Source organism: Pristiophorus japonicus, chromosome 10, assembly GCF_044704955.1.
Source record: "Pristiophorus japonicus isolate sPriJap1 chromosome 10, sPriJap1.hap1, whole genome shotgun sequence".
NCBI classification, from domain to species: domain Eukaryota; kingdom Metazoa; phylum Chordata; class Chondrichthyes; family Pristiophoridae; genus Pristiophorus; species Pristiophorus japonicus.
In genome coordinates, this window is record NC_091986.1 from 174,914,139 (window position 1) to 174,940,009 (window position 25,871).

Genomic DNA, 25,871 nt, shown 5'->3' on the forward strand with positions numbered 1-25,871 from the left:
CTGAAAAAAACAGGTGGTCCCAGGGTGCAGCATTTTTAAAGGGAGGCTGGAGGATCTTATATCGCAGTTGTCTGTGACTGCCACGGTTGAACGCTGCGTGAGGCTAGAATTTAAAGCGGCACTTTTATATGCCGTCACACTTTGTTTGCAAGGTCAGTGAGAAATTTCAATGGGGGCAATACTAGTTCGCCAGCGTATCATGCTGGTTGCTATTGGCAGGCAGCTTCAAGCTCAAAGAAGGGTTCTTGGCCATGTTGGGCCTCGGAATCGAGGTTGCAGACGTTTGGGGAGGAGGCCTTACCCCCCACCACAGGTTTACAGGTAACATCGCTCATACCTCCACATCTCTAATGTGTAGTGTGTTAGAAGGCTGCCCTTCTGAAAAGAGGTGCTGACACAGATATGCCAACTCATATAAGCAGACCTACAGCCTACCAACATTCAAGGTGCCATTGACTGTACATACGTCGCCTTGCGAGCACCATCACACAATGCAGAGGTCTTCAGAAACTGAAAGGGATACCACTCGCTAAACATACAGCTGGTCTGCGATACCACATTCAGCACATCCTCACAGTGAATGCCCACTATCCATCTTGCGTGACAGCAGTGTCTCTCGAATGTTTCAGCGAAAAAGACAAGGCCAGAGATGGCTGATGGGGAACGAAGGATATGGCTTGACCCCCCCCCCCGACCCCCCACCCCAGCCCGGAACCCAGCCACAGAAGCCGAGCAGCGATATAATGACAGCCATGCTGCCACCCGCAACATCATCAAACAGACAATTAGCGTGCTGAAGCAGTGCTTCCGAAGCCTGGACCACTCTGGAGACAGCCTTCAATACTCCCACAACAGGTCTCCAAGTTCATTGTTGTGTGCTGCAAGCTACACACTTAGCAATCATGAGGGGACAAGCTTTGCCAATGGGGATTGCAGGACCACCTCAGGAGGAGGACGACGAGGAGGCTGGCGAAGAACCCATTGTGTATCCACCACAACCACAGGAGAGGCAGCGTGGAGATATGGCCGCAGCAAGAGCATTACATCGGCAGCTCATCATTGACCAGTTTGGTTGAACAGGGAAGATGGGGTTTCAGCGTTGACTCGCTCCTCTATGCCACCATGCTGGCTATTCTACACTTGATTCTGCGAATGAGACACAAGACAGAGAAACATAGAAAATAGGTGCAGGAGTAGGCCATTCGGCCCTTCGAGCCTGCACCACCATTCAGTAAGATCATGGCTGATCATTCACCTCAGAACCGCTTTCCTGCTTTCTCTCCGAAACCTGATCCCATTAGCCGTAAGGGCCATATCTAACTCCCTTTTGAATATATCCAACGAACTGGCATCAACAACTCTCTGCCGTAGAGAATTCCACAGGTTAACAACTCTGAGTGAAAAAGTTTCTCCTCATCTCGGTCCTAAATGGCTTACCCCTTATCCTTAGACTGTGTCCCCTGGTTCTGGACTTCCCCAACATCGGGAACATTCTTCCTGCATCTAACCTGTCCAGTCCCGTCAGAATCTTGTATGTTTCTATGAGATCCCCTCTCATCCTTCTAAACTCCAGTGAATACAGGCCCAGTCGATCCAATCTTCTCATATGTCAGTCCTGCCATCCCGGGAATCAGTCTGTTGAACATTCGCTGCACTCCATCAATAGCAAGAACGTCCTTCCTCAGATTAGGAGACCAAAACTGAACACAATATTCCAGGTGAGGCTTCACCAAGGCCCTGTACAACTGCAGTAAGACCTCCCTGCTCCTATACACAAATCCACTAGCTATGAAGGCCAACATGCCATTTGCCGCCTTCACCGCCTGCTGTACCTGCATGCCAACTTTCAGTGACTGATATACCATGACACCTTGGTCTCGTTGCACCTCCCTTTTCCTAATCTGCCGCCATTCAGATAATATTCTGCCTTCGTGTTTTTGCCCCCAAAGTGGATAACCCCACATTTATCCACATTATACTGCATCTGCCATGCATTTGCCCACTCACCTAACCTGTCCAAGTCACCCTGCAGCCTCTTAGCATCCTCCTCACAGCTCACACCGCCACCCAGCTTAGTGTCATCTGCAAACTTGGAGATATTATGCTCAATTCCTTCATCCAAATAATTGATGTATATTATAAATAGCTGGGGTCCCAGCTCTGAGCCCTGCGGTACCCCACTAGTCACTGCCTGTCATTCTGAAAAGGACCCATTTATCCCGACTCTGCTTCCTGTCTGCCAATCAGGAAGCTTTTGCAGTTAGTTTTTATGTTCTCAGCAAACTTCTTCTCATACTCTATTTTCCCCCTCCTAATTAAACCCTTTGTCCTCCTCTGCTGAATTCTAAATTTTGCCCAGTCCTTAGGTTTGCTGCTTTTTCTGACCAATTTATATGCCTCTTCCTTGGACTTAACACTATTCTTAATTTCCCTTGTTAGCCACGGTTGAGACACCTTCTCCATTTTATTTTTACTCCAGAACGGGATGTACAATTGTTGAGGTTCATCCATGTGATCTTTACATGTTTGCCATTGCCTATCCACCGTCAACCCTTTAATTATCATTCGCCAGTCTATTCTAGCCAATTTATGTCTCATACCATCGAAGTTACCTTTCCGTAAGTTCAGGACCCTAGTCTCTGAATTAACAGTGTCACTCTCCATCTTAATAAAGAATTCTACTATACTATGGTTACTCTTCCCTAAGGGGCCTCGCACAACAAGATTGCTAATTAGTCCTTTCTCATTACACATCACCCAGTCTAGGATGGTCAGCCCTCTAGTTGGTTCCTCGACATATTGGTCTAGAAAACCATCCAGGAAATGCTCCTCCACCGTATTGCTACCAGTTTGGTTAGCCCAATCTATATGTAGATTAAAGTCGCCCATGATAACTGCTGTACCTTTATTGCATGCATCCCTAATTTCTTGTTTAATGCTGTCCCCAACCTCACTACTACTGTTTGGTGGTCTGTACACAACTCCCACTAGCGTTTTCTGCCTTTTGGTGTTCCGCAGCTCCACCCATACAGATTCCACATCATCCAAGCTAATGTCCTTCCTTACTATTGCATTAATTTCCTCTTTAATCAGCAACACTACCCCACCTCATTTTCCTTTCTGTCTATCCTTCCTGAATGTTGAATACCCCTGGATGTTGAGTTCCCAGCCTTCGTCACCCGAGAGCCATGTCTCCGTAATGCCAATTATATCATATTCATTAATAGTTGCCTGTGCAGTTAATTTGTCCACCTTATTACGAATACTCCTCGCATTGAGGCACAGAGCCTTCAGGCTTGTCTTTTTAACACACTTTGCCCCTTTAGAATTTTGCTGTAATGTGGCCTTTTTTGATTTTTGCCTTGGGTTTCTCTGCCCTCCACTTTTACTTTTCTTCTTTCTATCTTTTGCTTCTGCCCCCATTCTATTTCCCTCTGTCTCCCTGCATAGGTTCCCATCCCCCTGCCATATTAGTTTAACCCCTCCCCAACAGCACTAGCAAACACTCCCCCTACGACATTGGTTGCGGTCCTGCCCAGGTGCAGACCAATGGCAAAGGTCAAACAAACATTTTTATCAAAATGCAGCATTTATAATTCCCCTCCCCCAAAAATCACAAACTATACAATGCTTATAAAGACAATGTAAATGAACACAAAACTGCTCCCTGCAGTGAACAAAATGTAAATGAACAAAATGCAGCAACGCCATTGAAGAGAAGTGCATTGTGTAAGGGTTACTAAATACCTCGTCCCCCGTTACATGGTTCTTTGATGTCAGGATTTCTAATAACAAAATTACACATGGCACAGGATTTTGGCTCAACCAAGATTTGTTCGTTTTATTGAACATACACACACATTTCATGACTTCTCAAACATCCATAATAGCAAATTCCATGTTTTATTTCTCTCGGCTCAAAAGTTAGACGCGTAAGTGTCAGTTTCACCTTCTTGGAGCCAAAGAAATGCTTTTCTATTTTTTTTGTCTCTTAAACAAACGGCTTACTGCCGTAAATACAATGCTTCCCTGCCATGCTTTGTACTCCCTTTTGGATCCACCTTACTGTCAGCTTTCAAATTTCTAAAACTGTTTTTGCAGCTACTGAAGAGGATTTGCTTCAAGTCCACATCCCCCAACTCTGGGTGACCCCTCCTTTTCATCTCGTCTATAGCCCTTTCCCCTGCCCTAATCGTCAATCCTAAGAATTTCACCTCCTCCTGTCCAATTTGGGCTTTCTTGGGGTTTGCCTTAAACCCAGCCTTCCCCAACAGCTTTAGTAGCTCGTCCAGTAGTGGCCCGTGGTCCTCTGCAATTTCTGAGAATAATAGTAGGTCGTCCACGTACTGGATCAACTGGCTCGGCTGACTAAAATTTTTTAAAGCATCAGCCATACGCTGATGGAAAATCGAGGGACTGTTATGAAACCTTTGCAGGAGGAACGTCCACGTATACTGTTGCCCCTTGAATGTAAAGGCAAATTTATATTTAAACTCCCATCTTCCTGGGATAGACCAGAACCTGTTAGCTATGTTCATTACAGTGAATGTTGTTGCCTCTGCAGGGATATTCCCTATTAGATTGGCTATTGCTGCTACCGTGGGCGCGCATGCTGGAATACCTTTATTAAGAACCCGATAGTCTACCGTGGCTCTCCGTGACTGATCGGGCTTCCTAACTGGCCATAGGGGTGAATTCACATGGGTCACTATCAGTCTCAGTACCCCTTGTTCCACCAGGGAGCTCAGTGTAGTTTACAAGTCCTCTCTGCCTCCCGGGGAAAACGATACTGTTTCTGAGGTCACGACATTGGATCCCCGTGTACCTTCACCTCTACCCCCGCTACCCTACCACAGTCATGTCGATGAGTGGCGAACACTGCAAGATTATTTTTCACATGCATCCGATATTTTTCCGGGGTGCTACGGACTAATTGTTCCAGGTCATAGCTTCCCTTCTGTTTCATAGTACAGGCGCTACCTTTTCCGCCTTGGGGATAACTAAAACTTCCTCAGGTTTATCTGAACCAACTGCTCCTCCATAGACAGTGGTTCCTCATATCTACTATCGCATAATGGGCCAGCATAAAATCAGTTCCGAGGACCCCCACGCCAGGCTGATCCCATTGCATCAGTACACATTTCCACTTAGTGACAAGGGGTCCTAACCCTATGGACAAAGGTTTTGATACTGCCCCAGCCTGCTCGTTCCCTGTGAAACCCACTAAGTTAAATGGGATCCTGCTCGACCATGGTGAAGTGCTCGCGTTTGGTGGGTGAACCACCGTACTGGAAGCTCCAGTGCCCACTGGATACTTTCCCCAAGTGGTCTCTACCTTGATTTCTACACAAGGTCTGCCCCACTCATCATAGAACGGGCACAGGTATTCGGGCTGGATGCGTTATAGGCATGGGGGAAGTGGAGGCGCGCTGGGCATTTCACTGCTTATGGCAGCGTCCAGCTTTTCCTGATCCTTGCCCATAAGCTGCCGTAACGCGGCCACTAGAAGTTCCAACGGATCTTCTACCTTTCCTCTCTTCGCCTCTACTAGCCTCGGTTTTGACCTAGAGGGAACCTCTGGTTTTTCCTTTCTTGGGATCTGTCCACATTACTCCCCCTCCTGCTTCCATTCTTTTCTACCATCCACGCTTCCCTTTATCTCGTGCACTTTTCCTTTTTGTCTATTCTCTCTTCTCCCCGCGCCCCCCCCCCCCCCCCCCCCCCCAGTCGGATTTAAAAGCCAGAGTCCTTAACACACCTGGCTCTGTGTTATTAACATCCTCGGGGTCAAACCATGATTCCGCCCTCCGCCCTAGCCCTGCTCCGTGACAAGCTGTTAGCCACTAGAGTCCTCAACCAATGATTCCTGGGAGCCCCTAACAACTGTGCCCCCACCCCCCCATCGCCTTCAGATACACGGGCCATAACCTGTCTGCAAATGCATCCAGAGCCTCGCCAGCCAGCTGTCTGGTCTGCTCAACCTGCAAGAATAGGCTGCCTTGGCTATGTCCCAGCGCCATTAAAATTTCGGCCTTTAGCCCATCCAGAGTACCCCCTCGTAATTTAGTGGCTGCCAATAAACCCTGGTACAGTTTCCCATCTAGGGAGAACAGTATCATCTTTCTCAGTTTATTGTCGTCACAATTATTGTGGGGCCAGACAATGCAGACAGTGTCTGAGGACGTCCTGGACTAGCTCTTGGCCTGGAAGGCCCGGCTTTGAACTGGGGCGCCTCATCATCGGCGTGACCAGTCAGGTGGCTAGGGTGTCAATCATACATGGTTGACGAGTGAGTGGTGGGATCCAGAATGCTGTCATCCTGAGCAATGACAGCACCTGCCATTTCCGGGGAGCCACTGACTCTCCAATGGGGTGGGCCTTAGCAACTGGGCCACAATGTGTTACCACAACTTGCTGGCCTGCTTTGGCACCATCACTTCCCCGTTGGGCAGTGGGAATGCAGAGAGTATGGAAGCAGATATGGACTGCATCACTTCCCCAAGCTGAAGCAAAGCTTGTGCCTGTGATGCGCCCAAGTCTGCGGCATGATCATTGGCATGCGCCGCGCTCTCTGGAACGCCACTGTCGTTGCTCGAGGCCACCAGCCTCTGTGTGGCAATGATGGTCTCGTTGGACTCGGGACTCGCAATGACAATCTGCAACACTGCCTCCGCAATAGTTGCAGTCAGCTTGTCAATGCTCGCTGGGATCCGTCCCAATGCATCCATAAGCTCACGGTGCATAACTGTGGTTTCCTTGGACATTTCCACCAGGTCCAGTTCTATGTCTGCCTGTCTTTGAGCAGACCGTCTTTGCTGACTCCCCCTACGGAGAGCTGGCCTGCAAGATGTCACCTCGACACTGCATTGCAGTACGCCACCGCGTCCAGGAGCCTCCGACTCCTCAAAACCTGGGAAGTTAGCATTGTTCCCAGTTGAACTTAGTCCCGAAGGGGCAACTGGTGGGCTGTGATGCAACGCTGGAGCAATCTCCTCCCCTCTCTCGTCGTCTCCACCATGGCGATGTAGAGGCCTCCCTCGAGGGATGCTATGACTCTGGTTGGTCATCTGAAAGAAAACAACAGAGGAGTGGTTAGTAGCAGGGGAGGGGACAAGGTGACGTGAGGAAGGTGGTATTGCACATGTTCATTTGAAGGGCCGTCACAACTCCATAATATCTCTCAATGCAGTATCTTGAGTCGTGCGATCCATTTGCATACCCTCACTACCCGAAGGGGGCTCAGCATCGCCCCCGACAACTGTCCGATGAGGGCCTTTCCTCAACATCCGTCAATGGGATTGGTTGAGGCAGACCTCCGCCTGTCCACAGCTGCTCCCTTCTATTATGGGAGTGTTTGGGCTGGAAAGAGAAAAATAGGAAGGGTGCGGAAAGGGTTTCTCTGCTGTTGTGGCACATATGCTTACCAGAGTACAATAGGTGATACTGTCTGAATGTTATGGTTGCTTCCGTTCAATCTGTTTGGATGTTGTATGTGCTTTGTCAGTATTGTTCGCAGGTTAGAGGCATCTAACATGGGGCTGTAAGTGAACTTTCAGAAAGGCATAGCAGCAGTTGGAGTGCATTGCGAGGGCCGATGTAAATGATGGAGCTAATGTGCATGGACCATTAAGAGATAACGGGTGCCGAAATAAGCGTTCATCTTTCTTCATTGTGAAAGCCATCCCACTGTTGAGAGGGACCATATGCATGACAAACTTCACATATTGTGTGAGATTAATGTTCGAAGTCACGGAGGCATACATAGATGCAAATGGTACTCACCCCGACGAACATTGTAAGGTCGTTGCACTTTTTTCGACACTGCGTGCCAGTCCTGGGCAGACACCTCCTGTGCTATCTCCCTCCATATTCGCTTAAGCACAGGAGGAATGATCTGGCTCCCCAAGCAAGATGGAGTGAGGACCGCCTCCTCTCCACTGCGTGGACTAAGGCCTGACTGAAGAACCTGGCACTCTGCCTTCCCTCCTGCTCCTCCATCTCAGCTGAAGTGGGGCGGTTTATATGCACATGCGTGCAAGAAGCTGCCATATCCTGCATTAGCGTTTGCGACGAACAGGAGAAAAAAAAATTCACTACATATGCGCAAAATGGCCGCCTCCTTTAATGCCGAAAGTTTCAGCTCGAGTGCACAAAGTCAGGCATGCAATGCCTGACTTAATGCCAACGAGCCTCTAGATGACTTTTTGGTGAAACTTTCAGTCGAAGGCGCAAACTATTTTCAGGTGCAGACTTTTTTGTCCCGCCGCGATTAACGCCCCGAAATCCAAAAAGCCAAAAATCCAGCCCCCAATGTTTTCAGTTTCACATCATGATTATCGGCAAAGTAACCAAAAAAAATACTCTTCTGAAAATATGAAAGTTATGGAAAGTCCCTTAGGAACAATTATTTGAGAAAATATTACTACAGGTATAACATCCGGAATCCTTGGGACCGACTATGCCGGTTTTTGGGTTTTTCCAGATTTAAGGCAAGAAAATCAATAGTCTGAAATCCGGAATCCGTGCCGGGTTTTGCCGGATTTCAGACCTCGCCGATTGACATCGCTGACTCACACTGTTCCTCGCCAATTCACTCTGCTCGCCGATTCTCGCTATTCGCCGATTCCCAGCACTGTGCTTTTTTACCAGTTTCCTCCTTCCTCGCTGCCCGATGTCGCCATCTTGGCCACCTGAAAAATGTCCGGTTTTCGGACAATTCCGGTTTTTGGAGTTCCGGATTCAGGACGTTGCACCTGTATATGATAGTTTTATAGCTTCAATCAATTTAGAGCACTGTACATTGATATCTATACATCTCTCCCAGTCAGCGTGATTCTAAATGGAATCTAATGGGCAATCAATATGATTCTTGTTCATAAAGTGATGTGGTTAAAATTAATTATTTTAAATGCTCCCAATTTGTAATCTGCATATGACCTTCAAAGGTCACAAGTGGCAGATTTCCTGCTTCCTTTGGTATGCCCAGGCCCACAAAACTCTTAATAACTCCACCTCCCTCTGAATGGCAGAGATGTTTCAGTGTATAATTTATTTTATTATTGGGCAATTTAAGTTAATGATGTGTGCGAATGGATTTCCCCGATATGGATAAGGATGGAGTAGGAATCTTGATGTCTGCTCTTTATCCAGTGACGCTAGTGATTTGTGAGGCTACCTATTGATCAGTGTTGCTTTTGGATTTTGAGGGATTTCTGCTGCTGCCTTCACACTTGTCTGGGCTATCAGACGACTAACCACAGCTGTGCAGCAATTGTGTCATGATGGTGAGGCATGGTTTCGTGAACTGGTGACTGAAGATTTAAAGCACTTGGCTGAGCTGTTTTATAAAGGAGAGGGCTTCAGTTATGTGAGACTTTGCAGAGTCAGTTTTGCGTTGAAGGTAGTGATTTTTACCAATACTTCTAGATTTGTCACTGGGGCAGTTGGAAGGCAACATAAACACACGCTGGAAGATTTATTTTATGGGGGCAATGAGAAACCAACAACTTTATTTTATCCGTTTTGTTTCAATAAACTTGCCGAGTTCCGATCAATTACAGCACGACGAGTGGACAATCCAAAATATTGACATTGCGAACAGCAGTGGGAGACGATATGTGGGTCGCACACAATCCATTAAGGAAAAAGTCATTTAAAATGCTGCATTGTATTTACCATATCCCTGTATGATTGCAATACTGAAACTCTGCAATCCTAAAACATGCTGGAGGGACTTTGGTCAGGTTGGGAGTCTTTTACATATTTTTTGGACCTTAAGGTACCTCCTTTAAATAAATTGCATCAATAATAGAGATAACAGTTGATTCCAACAACATGAACTTTTTTGGGGGGCTTACCTGTAAATCTGCCTTTGGATCCTGACAGGGGCCAACTTCTTGACTTGCTATTATACACTGTACAGCATTGTATTCAAGTTGGATGGTTCCACGTTCAATTACCAGCTAGTCCTGACAGGTTTATCATGCACAACTTATCGTAAAAATAATGAACTCTATGTCTGGCTGGATAAATTCTTTCAAAGTTGGGCTCCTTTTCTGGAATACTGAGCGTAACAGACCACTTCTAGCCATGTTAGACTTCCCAGATGCGCACTGAGGACAGACACTAGGACTATGAAGTGAAACCTTTACATGAGGAAACTTTTATCTTGCCCTTCTCTTTATTCCCCTCCACCATGCTGTCTGCCTACTAAGAAAAAGTTTGCAAACCATTCTGTATTCCTTTGCAATGATCCTGCTATTGCTTGGGAAATGTTGCAGCTAAATGATGAGAGCAGTGTTTTTTCTCTCTCTGACACACTATATCGCGTTACATCGAGTCTACAGCACAGAAGCTGGCCATTTGGCCCAGCTGGCCTATTCCAGCGTTTATGCTCCACAGGAGCCTCCTCCTACCTTTCTTCATCTAACGCTATCAGCATACTCTTCTATTCCTTTCTCTTTAATGTCTTTATCTAGTTTACTCTTAAACGTATCGAGGCTATTCGCCTCAACTACTGGTTCCACATGGCCTACTCCTGCACTTATTTTCTATGTTTCTATGTTTACCACTCTTTGGGTAAACTAGTTTCTCCTCAATTCACCATTGGATTTATTAGTGACTATCTTCTATTTATGACCTCTAGTTTTGTTCTCCCCACACATGGAAACATTTTCTCTACTATTCTATTAAACCCTTTAATTATCTTAAAGACCACCATCAGGTCAACCCTCAGCCTTCTCTTTTCTTGAGAAAAGAGCCCAGCCTGTTCAGTCTTTCCTGATAGTTATAACCTCTCACTTCTGGCATCATCCTTGTGAATCTGTTTTGCACCTTTCCAATGCCTCTATATCCCTGATATAAATGCATCTACTTCTTGGCTTGTTCAGTGCTCTATATGATCAACCATTTTCTAGTAGATATTTTTGGTGCATTTTTTTTGTGATTGGTAACTGCAGGCTAAATGCACTCTTAGACTATTGACAAATGGTTAGTACTCCATAGAATGTTATGATTTTTGTGCTGCTGAGGCTATGGAAATGTCGTAGTGGAAAGTAACCAGTCTGTAGAATGATGGGTGAATGGCTTTTGAGAAAGAAAGAGCTATCTGTTGTTTTGCTAGGGGACAAGAATTCATTGGGATACAGAAATGGATACAAAGCATGATTGTATTATCTAGGATTCGGAGCTACTTATCAATAGAATTTTATATTAAAAAAATACTCTGCCAATGAAGTGACTGCACTGTAACAACATAAAGGGCCCAAGTTTCCACATGATTTGCGCCTGATTTTTAGGAGCAACTGGTGGAGAACGGACTATCTTAGCAATCGCAATTCTCCACATTTTTTTTTCTGCAGTTCTCGTCAGGTAGAACAGTTCTACTTTGGAACAGAATTTTTTCTTCGAAAGGGGGCGTGTCCGGCCACTGACGCCTGATTTGAAAGTTTCCACAGTGAAAACGTACTCCAAACTAAAGTAGAATGGAGCAAGTGAAGATTTTTGTAGAACTGAAAAAACCTGTTCTACACATTAAAAAATCAGGCGCAGGTTACAAATTAGGCGTCCAGAATGAGGTGGGGGTGGGGGAGGGAACTCATTAAATTCTACAATAAATCCTTATTTATACTTCTACAAATATTATACAAATAAATCCAACCTGAATAAACATTTATAAGCAAAGAAAAGATTAAATAAACCATCTTCCTACCTGTGTGAAAGTGCTTCAGCCAGGGAGAATTCTGCAGCCGTTCGTTGCCGCTGAGCGGGAGGGGGGGGGAGAAAGCCGTTCGTGCCGCTGAGCGGGAGGGGGTGGGAGGAGAAAGCCGTTCGTGCCGCTGAGCGTGCGGGAGGAGGGGGGGGTGGGAGAAAGCCGTTCGTGCCGCTGAGCGGGAGGGGGGTGGGGGAGGAGAAAGCGGTTTGTTGTTGTGGAGGGGAGGGAGGGGAAGGAGACAGCGGTTTGTTGCCACGGAGGGGAGGGAGGGGAAGGAGACAGCGGTTTGTTGCCACGGAGGGGAGGGAGGGGAAGGAGACAGCGGTTTGTTGCCGCGGAGGGGAGGGAGGGGAAGGAGACAGCCGTTTGTTGCCGTGGAGGGTGGGGAGGGGAAGGAGACAGTGAGAAGGGTAGCCTCAGTGCTGATGGCAATGTGCTTTTATTAAAAAATGTTCAAAAATTAAACAGCTACAAAGAACTACAAAAATGGCCGAGTGCCAATGTTTTTTTTCACACTGAGCATGCGCGAACGCTCCAACGCGCACGCGCAGCGTTGCCGGCAGGAAAAAAACTAATTTAAATAGTACCCGCCCCCTCCCACTTACAAAATCAGCGCGAGTGTAGGCTCCGCCCCCCTGGGCGCCGCGCCAAACAGACAAGGAGCTGCAAGGCGCTCGAGAATAGCGCGTTTTTTTTCTGGCGCCATTTTAGGCGCGAAAAACGGGCAACCAGCTCGGAGGGGCGCCCGTTTTTTATCCTGTGGAAACTTGGGCCCAAAGAGCGGTTAAATTAGCACTTGTAGAATTGAAGCCCTAACAAATCAAGCCAGCACGAATACTATTAATATTGTAGATTCTCACTACTTTACTGTGCTTCTTTACAGACACCATCCAAAAAGAAACTGGAAATAAGCACAATAGCAAGCAACTATCATCTTGAAGTTAATGCGAGGTAAGTGCTCCCAAAGCATAAGAATTTTGTTACTCTTCAATTTTAAGTGTTTTGTTAATCTAAAAAGGCGGGGCAGTATTGTATTAGCAATTTGAACACTTTTTCCCTTACATTTCAAATGTCAATTGAAAGAACGTTTTTCCTCCACACTCTGGCGATATGACGCCAGTTTTCCTCTCTGCCCCAAGATATGCCTATTTCCCAGGTGTAAAACAGAGGAGAAAGGGGTGGAGACATGTTATGCTATCCCTTTGTGCTTCACTAATATTTTCAGAGTACCTCCAGCGTGTGGGTGGAGTACATATACCTCTCAGGTGGCTGTATGTAAATGATGCTTGAATGACATTGGTGTGCTTCCCAGGATCAATTTTTTTTTTATTCGTTCCGGGATCTGGCCGTCACTGGCAAGGCCAGCATTTATTGCCCATCCCTAATTACCATTGAGAAGCTGGTGGTGAGCTGTCTTGAACCACTGCAGTCTGTGATGAAGGTACTTCCACAGTGCTGGTAGGAAGGGAGTTCCAGGATTTTGACCCAGTGATGATGGAAGGAACGGCGATATATTTCCCAGTCAGGATGGTGTGTAACTTGGAGGAGAACTTGTAGGTGATGGTGTTCCCATGTGCCTGCTGCTCTTGTCCTTCTAGGTGGTAGAGATCGTGGGTTTGGGAGGTGCTGCCGAAGAAGCTTTGGTGAGTTGCTGCAGTGCATCTTGTAGATGCTACACACTGCAGCCACAGTGCGCCGATAGTGGAGGGAGTGAATGTTTAAGGTGGTGGATGGAGTGCCAATCAAGTGGACTGCTTTGTCCTGGATGGTTTCGAGCTACTTGAGTGTTGTTGGAGCTGCACTCTTCCAGGCAAGTGGAGAGTATTCCATCACACTCCTGACTTGTGCCTTGTAGGTGAGGGAAAGGCTTTGGTGAGTCACTCACTGCAGAATACCCAGCCTCTGACCTCTTGCAGCACAGTACTTATGCGGCTGGTCTAATTATGTTTCTGTTGCAGCATCCACTGAAATTGAGCCTTGGAGGTTGTAAACCTGGCCTACAAATTGGAAAATCTGAGAAAAGGCTTCCATTAATCTCCAAATAGCAAAATAATTCCTTTTCTAGGCTTCCCAGGCCTGGAACAACTGTCCACTTTCCTCCCTCCATTTTGGTACATGCTTAATCTCGGGAGTGTTCCTGTGCAAGGGAATGCTAATGATCTGCACCTGAAAATGTTGATGGGTTCGGATGCATTTGAGCAAACGCATTTTGGGCACATTCCACACAACTTATGCTCTGGCAAAGAGGGGAAGAGGAAAATTAGGCCCTAAATCTAAAGTTCGTTTCTTTGAACATCACTACTATGGAAGTATGACATTTCCATCCCATATATTGTCCTTGGGACTTGACTGATTTATTGCTTATTTTAGTAGGTTTTTTTGTTGTTGCAGTGGTCTCATAGAGTCACAGGAGACAAATAGAGTTTTTCTTTCACTTCTTTTATGTACCTTTACAATCGCCAGAGAAAGAGAAATTTATGTCTGTCTTCTGGACTAGATTTGAACCAGAGTGTGTGGGGCAAAAGGCACTGAGGAGTACAAAATTTTGCTTTGCACCTCGAGACTATTATTAAAAAGCCATTTTGCGCTGCCTTTATCTTTGATGACTGGTCATGAGAGTGCGCGATATTGGGAAAGGATCGTTCTTGGTAGCCAGTGTGAATATCCCAGTTCAGATATATATAGCAGTGCCAGATGCAAGGTAAAAATGTAGTGTGGCATCATCACTGTTGTGGAATCAGAATTGTTGGAGCATGCACTCGGCTGAGAGTTTGCCTTCTTGATAACCCAGTATTTTACCGAGGGTGTCTGCACATCTTGCAGCCACCGTGGTCAGTTTTGTGAGATGCCTAACATTGTAATAATCGTCGGTAGCAGTATTCTAGTGGTATGCCACCTAACATACAAAAACCATCCTGTCTCTGTTCTGCCTCAATTTCTCAGGAACTGCATACCCACTGTACTTGTATGAATTTTCCATTTCCCAGACTAACCATTCTCATGACCCTTCTGCCAAACTTTTGCAATTAGTATTGAAATATGATTTCCTTCACCTGTATCCTTCAACAGTGTGTTATTTCCAAATTAACAAAGCATATGAATTCTAGAATTATGTTTTTGTTGCAGTGATGCCGGGAACAGTGACCGAGTGGTTATTCAAGAACTGATTAAGACAGTAGCACAGTCTCAACAGCTTGAGACAAGTACACAGAGAGACTTCAAAGGTAAGAGGTTATACAACTTTGAGAGGCTGGAAAGATAATTAATAATTTATGGATATCGCAATAATTTAAAAAGTATTGTGTACACTCCTTGCATATAGGTCATTCTATTAGAAAATAGAACTTTTATTTATCTAGAATAAAATGCCTTGGTTGTGGTTGATATAATCTCTGCTGATTTATCACGGTGAAACAGTTTTCCATTATATGCAAAACCAACAGCACTACCTAAATATTGAACATTGTCCCTTTAGTGCTAAATTATGTTTTGGCTTCAGAGATACTATTATATTTTGAACTACAGTGTCAGCCAACACTTTGAAGCTCAAAAGCTGGCTTGACCATACCTTGACAGAACAGTGCAACACATTATAATAATGGTAATTCTAGACTTTGGTGCTCTTTATATACACAATATGTGGTAATACTTGCCCTCCTGAATGGCTCAGAGACATGGACCATGTACAGCAGACACCAAGTTGCTGGAGAAATATCACCAACGATGTCTCCGCAAGATCCTACAATTCCGCTGGGAGGACAGGCGCACCAACATCAGCGTCCTCATCCAGGCTAACATCCCCAGCATTGAAGCACTGACCACGCTCGATCAGCTCCACAGGGCAGGCCACATAGTTTGCGTGGCAGACACGAGACTCCCAAAGCAAGTACTCTACTCGGAGCTCCTTCACGACAAATGAACCAAAGGTGGGCAGCGGAAACGCTACAAGGACACACTCAAAGCCTCCCTGATAAAGTGCGACATCCCCACTGAAACCTGAGAGTCCCTGGCCAAAGACCGCCCGAAGTGGAGGAAGTGCATCCGAGAGGGCGCTGAGCACCTCAAGTCTCAACGCCGAGAGCGTGCAGAATCAAGCGCAGGCAGCGGAAAGAGCGTGCGGCAAACCTGTCCCACCCACCCCTTCCCTCAATGACTATTTGTCCATTCTGTGACAGAGTCTGTTAATAAAGAATGATATCAGGGCAGTTGTGAGAGACGATATTGGCTCTATTGAACAAAATGTTGAATCATTGTGGGTGGAGATTAGAGATAATAAGGGGAAAAAGTCACTTGTGGGCGTAGTTTATAGGCCCCCAAATAATAACTTCACGGTGGGGCAGGCAATAATCAAGGGAATAATGGAGGCATGTGAAAAAGGAACGGCAGTAATCATGGGGGATTTTAACCTATATATCAATTGGTCAAATCAAATCGCACTGGGTAGCCTGGAGGAGGAATTCATAGAATGCATACGGGATTGTTTCTTAGAACAGTATGTTACAGAACCGACAAGGGAGCAAGCTATCTTAGATCTGGTCCTGTGAAATGAGACAGGAATAATAAACGATCTCTTAGTAAAAGATCCTTTCGGAATGAGTGATCACAGTATGGTTGAATTTGTAATAAAGATTGAGGGTGAGGAAGTAATGTCTCAAACGAGCATACTATGCTTAAACAAAGGGGACTACAGTGGGATGAGGGCAGAGTTGGCTAAAGTAGACTGGAAACACAGACTAAACGGTGGCACAATTGAGGAACAGTGGAGGACTTTTAAGGAGCTCTTTCATAGTGCTTAACAAAAATATATTCCAATGAAAAAGAAGGGCGGTAAGAGAAGGGATAACCAGCCATGGATAACCAAGGAAATTAAGGAGAGTATCAAATTAAAAACCAATGCGGATAAGGTGGCCAAGGTTAGTGGAAAACTAGAAGATTGGGAAAATTTTGAATGACTAAGAAAGCAATAAAGAAAGGAAAGATAGATTACGAAGGTAAACTTGCGCAAAACATAAAAACGGATAGTAAAAGCTTTTACAGATATATAAAACGGAAAAGAGTGACTAAAGTAAATGTTGGTTCCTTCGAAGATGAGAAGGGGGATTTAATAATGGGAAATGTGGAAATGGCTGAGACCTTAAACAATTATTTTGCTTCGGTCTTCACAGTGGAAGACACAGAAACCATGCCAGAAATTGCTGGTCACAGGAATGTGGGAAGGGAGGACCTGGAGATAATCACTATCACTGGCGGGGGTAGTGCTGGACAGGCTAATGGGACTCAAGGTAGACAAGTCCCCTGGTCCTGATGAAATGCATCCCAGGGTATTAAAAGAGATGGCGGAAGTTATAGCAGATGCATTCGTTATAATCTACCAAAATTCTCTGGACTCTGGGGAGGTACCAGCGGATTGGAAAGCAGCTAATATAACGCCTCTGTTTAAAAAAGGGGGCAGACAAAAGGCAGGTAACTATAGGCCGGTTAGTTTAACATCTGTCGTGGGGAAAATGCTTGAAGCTATCATTAAGGAAGAAATAGCGGGACATCTAGATAGGAATAGTGCAATCAAGCAGACGCAGCATGGATTCATGAAGGGGAAATCATGTTTAACTAATTTACTGGAATTCTTTGAGGATATAACGAGCATGGTGGATAGAGGTGTACCGATGGATGTGGTGTATTTAGATTTCCAAAAGGCATTCAATAAGGTGCCACACAAAAGGTTACTGCAGAAGATAAAGGTACGCGGGGTCAGTGGAAATGTATTAGCTTGGATAGAGAATTGGCTGGCTGATAGAAAGCAGAGAGTCGGGATACATTGGTCCTTTTCGGGTTGGAAATCGGTGGTTAGTGGTGTGCCACAGGGATCGGTGCTGGGACCACAACTGTTTACAATATACATAGATGACCTGGAAGAGGGGACAGAGTGTGGTGTAATAAAATTTGCAGATGACACAAAGATTAGTGGGAAAGCGGGTTGTGTAGAGGACACAGAGAGGCTGCAAAGAGATTTGGATAGGTTAAGTGAATGGGCTAAGGTTTGGCAGATGAAATACAATGTCGGAAAGTGTGAGGTCATCCACCTTGGGGAAAAAAAACAAAAAAAGGGAATACTATTTGAATGGGGAGAAATTACAACATGCTGCGGTGCAGAGGGATCTGGGGGTCCTTGTGCATGAATCCCAAAAAGTTAGTTTGCAGGTGTAGCAGGTAATCAGGAAGGCGAATGGAATGTTGGCCTTCATTGCGAGAGGGATGGAGTACAAAAGCAGGGAGGTCCTTCTGCAACTGTATAGGGTATTGGTGAGGCCGCACCTGGAGTACTGCGTGCAGTTTTGGTCACCTTACTTAAGGAAGGATATACTGTCTTTGGAGGGGGTACAGAGACGATTCACTAGGCTGATTCCAGAGATGAGAGGGTTACCTTATGATGATAGATTGAGTAGACTGGGTCTTTACTTGTTGGAGTTCAGAAGGATGAGGGGTGATCTTACAGAAACATTTAAAATCATGAAAGGGATAGACAAGAGGCAGAGAGGTTGTTTCCACTGGTCGGGGAGACTAGAACTAGGGGGCACAGCCTCAAAATACGGGGGAGCCAATTTAAAACTGAGTTGAGAAGGAATTTCTTCTCCCAGAGGGTTGTGAATCTGTGGAATTCTCTGCCTAAGGAAGCAGTTGAGGCTAGCTCATTGAATGTATTTAAGTCACAGATAGATAGATTTTTAACCAATAAGGGAATTAAGGGTTACGGGGAGCGGGCGGGTAAGTGGAGCTGAGTCCACGGCCAGATCAGCCATGATCTTGTTGAATGGCAGAGCAGGCTCGAGGGGCTAGATGGCCTACTCCTGTTCCTAATTCTTATGTTCTTATGTCCTTATTGTATTGGAATGTTCAGCCACCAAAGAACTCACTTCAAGAGTGGAAGCAAGTCTTCCTTGATTCCAAGGGACTGCTATGAATGATATGGAAAGAAGCTCAGCAACTAATGAAATGTTCTAATTTTTATTGATTCTGACAGTTGTATTGCTGACAGAAGTTGATAGACTAACAAAGGATGCCCAGCATGCACTGAGGAGGACGATGGAAAAGTACATGTCTACCTGCAGATTAATTCTTTGCTGTAACTCAACATCAAAAGTCATTCCCCCTATTCGTAGCAGATGTCTTGCAGTGCGAGTCTCTGCACCCAGCATTGAGGAAGTAGGTGTACTTATCTTGATGAAATTCACTTTTAGCTTTTTAGTTATCGGTGAATTGTTGAAGAAGTCAGCTGTTAATTTTTTTTAAATTGAAGTTTGGAGGGATGTATTTTAGTCATGCTATAATTAATTTCATACAATGATTTGCAACTTTGCATATTATGTAATGAGTTATTGAGTTTTAATTAGTGAAGACACTCCAGTCAGAGGCAACAAGTATGAGATTGTGGTCATGAAAGTAGTTATGCCAGAGAAGGGTGGGTGTGGGGGTGACCATACCATTACATCAAGACAGTGCTGAAGTAGTTAGTACTGGAAGTTGACTTTTATTTGTATTCTGATTGTGTAATGTTTTTTATAATTTCATTTTAAGTTTACAGACCCACTCCTTCCACTGCCATGGATTGTTTTCCAGTTGATTATTTAACTGTTTCTCTGAAGACTCCTGATGATTCAGTATAAATTTGGGCATTGCATGGAAGAACTTCTAGCCTTACACTTTAGCAGCACATCGCATTATAACTTTGGTCCACTGATAGTTCAAACTAAATGCTGTTTTTCATCAAAGACATTCAAATCCCAGTTACATGATAACAATTCCATCCCTTTCAGTGGCACTCCAAGTACTTATTTTATGGTTGGGGCAATTGTGTGTTTAAAAAAAAATACAAATGGTAACATTTAGCTGTGATAGTATAATAAGAACATAAGAATTAGGAACAGGAGTAGGCCATCTAGCCCCTCGAGCCTGCTCCGCCATTCAAAAAGATCATGACTGATCTGGCCGTGGACTCAGCTCCACTTACCCGCCCGCTCCCCTTACCCCTTAATTCCCTTATTGGTTAAGAATTTATCTATCTGTGATTTGAATACATTCAATGAGCTAGCCTCAACTGCTTCCATGGATAGAGAATTCCACAGATTCACAACCCTCTGGGAGAAGAAATTCCTTCTCAACTCGGTTTTAAATTGGCTCCCCTGTATTTTGAGGCTGTGCCCCCTAGTTCTAGTCTCCCCGACTACTGGAAACAATCTCTCTGCCTCTATTTTGTCTATCTCTTCCATGATTTTAAATGTTTCCGTAAGATCACCCCTCATCCTTCTGAACTCCAATGAGTAAAGACCCAGTCTACTCAATCTATCATCATAAGGTAACCCCCTCATCTCCGGAATCAGCCTAGTGAATCGTCTCTGTACCCCCTCCAAAGCTAGTATATCCTTCCTTAAGAAAGGTGACCAAAACTGCACGCAGTACTCCAGATGCGGCCTCACCAATACCCTGTACAGTTGCAGCAGGACCTCCCTGCTTTTGTACTCCATCCCTCTCGCAATGAAAGTCAACATTCCATTCGCCTTCCTGATTACCTGCTGTACCTGCAATCTAACTTTTTGGGATTCATGCACAAGGACCCCCAGGTCCCTCTGCACCGCAGCATGTTGTAATTTCTCCCCATTCAAATAATATTCCCTTTTACTGTTTTTTTTCCCCCAAGGTGGATGACCTCACATTTTCCTACATTGTATTCCATCTGCCAAACCTGAGCCCATTCGCTTAACTCTTTGCAGCCTCTCTGTGTCCTCTACACAACCCGCTTCCCCACTAATCTTTGTGTCATCTGCAAAATTTTTTTACACTACACTGTCCCCTCCTCCAGGTCATCTATGTATATTGTAAACAGTTGTGGTCCCAGCACCGATCCCTGTGGCACACCACTAACCACTGATTTCCAACCTGAAAAAGACCCATTTATCCCAACTCTCTGCTTTCTGTTAGCCAGCCAATTCTCTATCCATGCTAATACATCTCCTCTGACTCCGCGTACCTTTATCTTCTGCAGTAACCTTTTGTGTGGCACCTTATCAATGCCTTTTGGAAATCTAAATACACCACATCCATCGGTACACCTCTATCCACCATGTTCGTTATATCTTCAAAGAATTCCAGTAAATTAGTTAAACATGATTTCCCCTTCATAAATCCATGTTGCGTCAATAAAACTGAATCAGTGTAAAATAATTCTAGGTGGCATGAACGATTTATTCAATTACAGGGAATAATATTAGTCAGAAACTTCATCTGCATCTCTCGTGCTGCTACACATGACAACCGAGGTGGAATGCTGTTGGGTACTGTTCATTGGGCACCAGATGGATACTGATGTATGTTACATATGTTAGGCGTTATCATTTTTGATTTTCTATTGTCATTTATTTTCTCACTCACCAACACTCACTATAGTAATACTACAAGTACACCTTAATTGTCTGGCTTATTCCATAAGCCAGATAAAGTATTTGGCATACTAACTAGCTTTACTAGTCCTACAATCGAAAAAGCTTAACCGACTGTAACACCTGATTCTTTTGCAATTCTTAATCCTAATGTCTTAAATTCTACTTCCTTGACGCCAAGTATTTTGGTATGTGCTCATGTGAGCTGATCTTTCCCATCTGGTTTGGAGAAGCAGATAGAGTGCTGGGCAAGGTTAATCTTTCAGGATAAGTAATAACCCTACCCACATTCTGTGACTTGGGTTTGAACCTAACTGGAACGTAAAAGGGAGGAAGCTGCCTCATGAAAGACTGCATCTTTATCTTGGATGTGAATCACGGTAGAGAACTGCTCTTGAATTGCTATATAATAGTTATAAGTGAATTACATGGGACATAAACATGAAACTTTTGTGTGTGGATTGTTGTAAAGTGTTAAGTTAGGAAAGCTAAGGGTACCACATATATCCAAAAGTACTTCCTTCAATTACTTGGTGCAAAATATAAAAAATATTTCATCCTCCCATACCACACTTTAATAAAGACATGTACAACGAAGAGCGAACTCAATGATATAACGGAAATAATGGTACTAGCTTCACATCTTGATTGTTGGGGTTGAAGTCTCAGAAGTCAGTCAGTGTTTTGAGCCTATGATCTGATTTTTTTTTTAAACTTATCTCATCCGGTCTCTCTCATGTGAATTCTGTAGCCCCGGTCTCCTGACTAAATGAGACCAAGTATTCATATCCTGGCCTGCAAGTTGGCAAGGAAAAGTGAGGATTGTAAATTAAGAGACAATTAAGGTGCACTTGTAGTATTACTAAAGTGAATGTTGGTGAGTGAGAAAATAAATGACAATAGAAAATCAAAAAATGATAATGCCTGTTATAGCTTTTCTTTTATGTTCTGCAAACTTCAGAAAATTATTCAACTGAGAGAGAGCGATATGGAAGTGAATTTTTACTTTTGCCGCTGGGCAGTAACGGATCGGCTGCTTGTTTTCCACTCCGCCCAATTTTTGTTAAATTCAAGTCAACAGAAACGAAAATCAGGCAGTGTATAATCAATCTGTCCTATTTTCTCTCTCAATGTTTTGAAGAAGATTTTGAAATTTCTAGCTTTTCTTCAAATAATTTTGAAAAACTTTTCAGCAGTGACTGCTAGAATATTACATCAGTACAGTTTGCTGAGCAGTACTAATGCATCCTGGGAAATTGGGCAGACTCTTCAATTCATGCCTTGGGGTCTTTTCTGTCAGAAAAGGCAGAGGAGGTGTCTGTTTAATATCTCATTGAAAAGACTAGAGAAACCAGAACTCTTCATTAGAGCAGAGAATGTTAACAGATCTAATACAGATGCTCTATCTCTACCGCAGAGAGTTGTTGATGCCAGTTCGTTGGATATATTCAAGAGGGAGTTAGATATGGCCCTTATGGCTAAAGGGATCAAGGGGTATGGAGAGAAAGCAGGAAAGGGGTACTGAGGTGATGATCAGCCATGATCTTATTGGATTGTTGGGCAGGCTCGAAGGGCGAAATGGCCTACTCCTGCACCTATTTTCTATGTAAATTAAGGATTTTTGATGAGGCACAAAAGGGATTTTTTTTAAACTTTCTGCTTGTCGAACAGTCAGTAACTAAATAGTATACACTTTTGTGCTTTGAGAGGCTTCAGCTCTTGAACAATGCTATATAAATGAAAGTTCTTTTTAGTTTTCAAAGAAACACATTTCAGAGACTGAATCTAATGTATAATAGATTAATATTTCATAGTTTCACAGAATAATGGACAGTCATGGAATTCTATCCCCAAAGCACAAGTAAAAATCCCAGAATACTATTTAATAAAATGGAAGTTGACTTATTCAGTTATTGTAAATCAGTTGCTCTAATGTTATCACCTAGATGGCAGAAATATCTATTGCTAATAAACAGCAATCCCCTAGCTCACCATATGCAGTGCCAGAGCAGTCTGCTAGTATTCAAAGCTGGGTAATCATGTCAACATCCCTTGTATATACCCATTATCATCATTTATCTTCAAATACTTTGAATATTTGTATTTCTGACAATTTGACCATTTAATAATAGCATTCAGTGACTGAAGTGGTATCTGAACAAATCTTTGGATAAGTGCTCGTCTGGATAATGAAGTTGCAATATTTTCTGTTTTGTGAAATATTGCCTAATTTTAAGGCAATGTGCAGGAGTGACAATCTGATCTCGTTTATTTCCAGATTTGTCATGTGCTAAGTGGAGTTTGCAAAAAAGAGGGTCTCGTACTTCCTCAAGAACTGGCTCGGAAAATTGCGGAAAAATCCAATCGCAACCTGAGAAAAGCACTGCTTATGTGTGAAGCCTGCAGAGTTCAACAGTAAGTAAAAGATGAGATTGATTTTTAATTTATTCTTGGGATATGACCATTGCTGGCAACGCAAGCATTTTTTTTGCCCATCCTTAGTTGCCCTTGAGAAGGTGGTGATGATTGATTTATTTAACTGAATTCAAATTCTCAAACTGTCATGGTGGGATTTGAATTCCTGTTCTCTAGATTGTCCAGGCCGCTGGATTATTAGTCTAGTAACATCACTACACTACCATACCCTTCATACAGTACTTTGAGAATTCATGTACTTTGATATTTTCCCAATCTTCATTACACAAAGTAATTTGAACATGATATTCTGTAAAAGACTATTGGCTTTTATACAACAGTGGAAGATCAAATTTTAATCTTAAAATATAGAAAAGAGTGATATTAGATAGCAACTTAAATTTCAGATTCACAATAGAAAAATTGAAAATGCACAAATTTCTACCAGTTCCAGCAACTAGACCCTAAAAATAAAAGGGAACTATGTGGCAAGAATGTCTAGATTGTCCTACTATTTTTTTTGACCTGTAAACATTTTTATGCTCTTTAGATATCCATTTTCAGCAGATCAGGATATTCCCGAGACAGACTGGGAAATATACCTCAGAGAAACTGCTAATGCTATTGTCAGCCAGCAAACACCACAAAGGTAAACCTGGAATTTTCTTTTTCCGCCACCAAAAGTGAAGAGAATTATGTTTATATTGGCCTAGAAATCCCGGTCAGCTGCTTCCCACGGGCGATCAACTCAAATAGGGGAAAAAGATGCGCAATTACCTGAACCTGCTGCGCCCACTAGAGATCCCGATCCTGAGGCCTCCACTCACTGTGCATCGGAGCGCATGCACGTTGGGACGTCCGTAGAGCCAGAGCTACAGTCACATGGCTCTGGGCAGCCAATCAAGATAGAGTATTTTCTCATTCATAATAATGGGAACTCCGTAAGTTGGAGTTCCCATTATTATGATTGAGAACCAACCCCCCGCCCCCCCCCCCACCCCCCAAACACCCGAAACACTAATTAAAAAATAGAAAAAGTTTTAAACTCTTGCGCTTGTAAAAGTAGGCTTATGCGCCTGGTTTTATCAGGCGCAAGAGTTTTCAGGATATTTGCTGAGCAAGATATGGGTAAATGCCCTATCTTGCCCTTGCAAATGTCCTCACTCCCGAGATACAGAGGATCTTGTCAAGCTAGAGCTTGACGGATCAGAAAAGCCGGTTTTCAGTGCATGCGCATTGTGTGCTGAAAACCGGCTTTTGCGATGCCTTCCCGGGTCCGTACAGATAATGGCGATTTCTGGGCCATTATTTCTTGGAATCTATTAGATGAGTTATAATGCAATTGCTTTAGCAGATTTTTGTGACGATGTAAATTACTTCCTCTCATCAGATTCTTCATTTCCAAACTGAATTTGATAGAGCTATAATGGTTGACCATTCAATCCTCGGCTCAATTTGATATTTGAACTCTCCCTTCTTCTATGGGAGAATATCACTTGCTCTTAACTCGGCCTCCAAAGACAGCACATGGAACACTACATACGATGAGACAAAATAGGCAGAAATAGTTACGCTCTGTGAAAGGTTCTTCGCACCCGCTGCTATGGAGGCTCATTAATGGGAGTCACAGAGAAGTGTGCACTTAAGTACTGACAGCAAAAGGGTGGCAGTGAAAGTGAGTAACTATAATGAGGGGAAATTGTCTAATGTAGTCGATGCCAAGCCAAATGAGAGATTTGGAGGGGTGACCAGAATTGTGTTTTAAGGAGGATCTTGAGAGAAGGGGGAAAGAGAGGTATATGAAAGGGAATTCTTGAGAGTGAGGCCAATGGTGGGGTGAAAGGGGGTTGCAACAGAGTTAGAGCAGGGGAGGTTGTAGATCTGGAGGAGTGAAGCCATAGACAGTAAATACTAATATGATTTTAAATTTGAGATATTGGGAACCTGGAGCCTATGTAGGTCAGTGAAGATGGGGGTAATGGGCATTGGAACTTGACACGGGTTAGGATACGTGCCACAGAGTTTTGGATTAGTTGGATTATAGAGGGTGGAGAATGGAAGCCTAGCCAGGAGAGCATTAGACTGGCACAACAACAACTTGCATTTATATAGCACCTTTAATGTAGTAAAATGTCCCAAGGTACTTTACAGGAGCGTAATCAGGCAAAAATTGACACCGAGCTAAAGGAGGAGCTATTAGGACAGCTGACTAAATGCTTGGTCAAAAAGGTAGGTTTTAAGCAGTGTCTTGAAGAAGGAGGGAGAGGTGAAGAGGTTTGAGGAGGGAATTCCAGAGCTTGGGGCCTAGACGG

The 25,871-nt window shown here is 44.0% G+C and overlaps 1 protein-coding gene across 1 annotated transcript in view; it reads left to right on the forward strand.

The window, feature by feature from the left end:
• Nucleotides 1-25,871, forward strand: part of rfc3 (replication factor C (activator 1) 3) — a 43,533-nt gene that overhangs the window by 12,612 nt on the left and 5,050 nt on the right. The window contains exons 3-7 of the mRNA XM_070891557.1: nucleotides 12,597-12,664; nucleotides 14,840-14,937; nucleotides 18,732-18,913; nucleotides 23,423-23,559; nucleotides 24,110-24,208. Of these exons, the coding sequence (XP_070747658.1) occupies nucleotides 12,597-12,664; nucleotides 14,840-14,937; nucleotides 18,732-18,913; nucleotides 23,423-23,559; nucleotides 24,110-24,208 (584 nt within the window). The remainder of the gene's footprint in view (nucleotides 1-12,596; nucleotides 12,665-14,839; nucleotides 14,938-18,731; nucleotides 18,914-23,422; nucleotides 23,560-24,109; nucleotides 24,209-25,871) is intronic.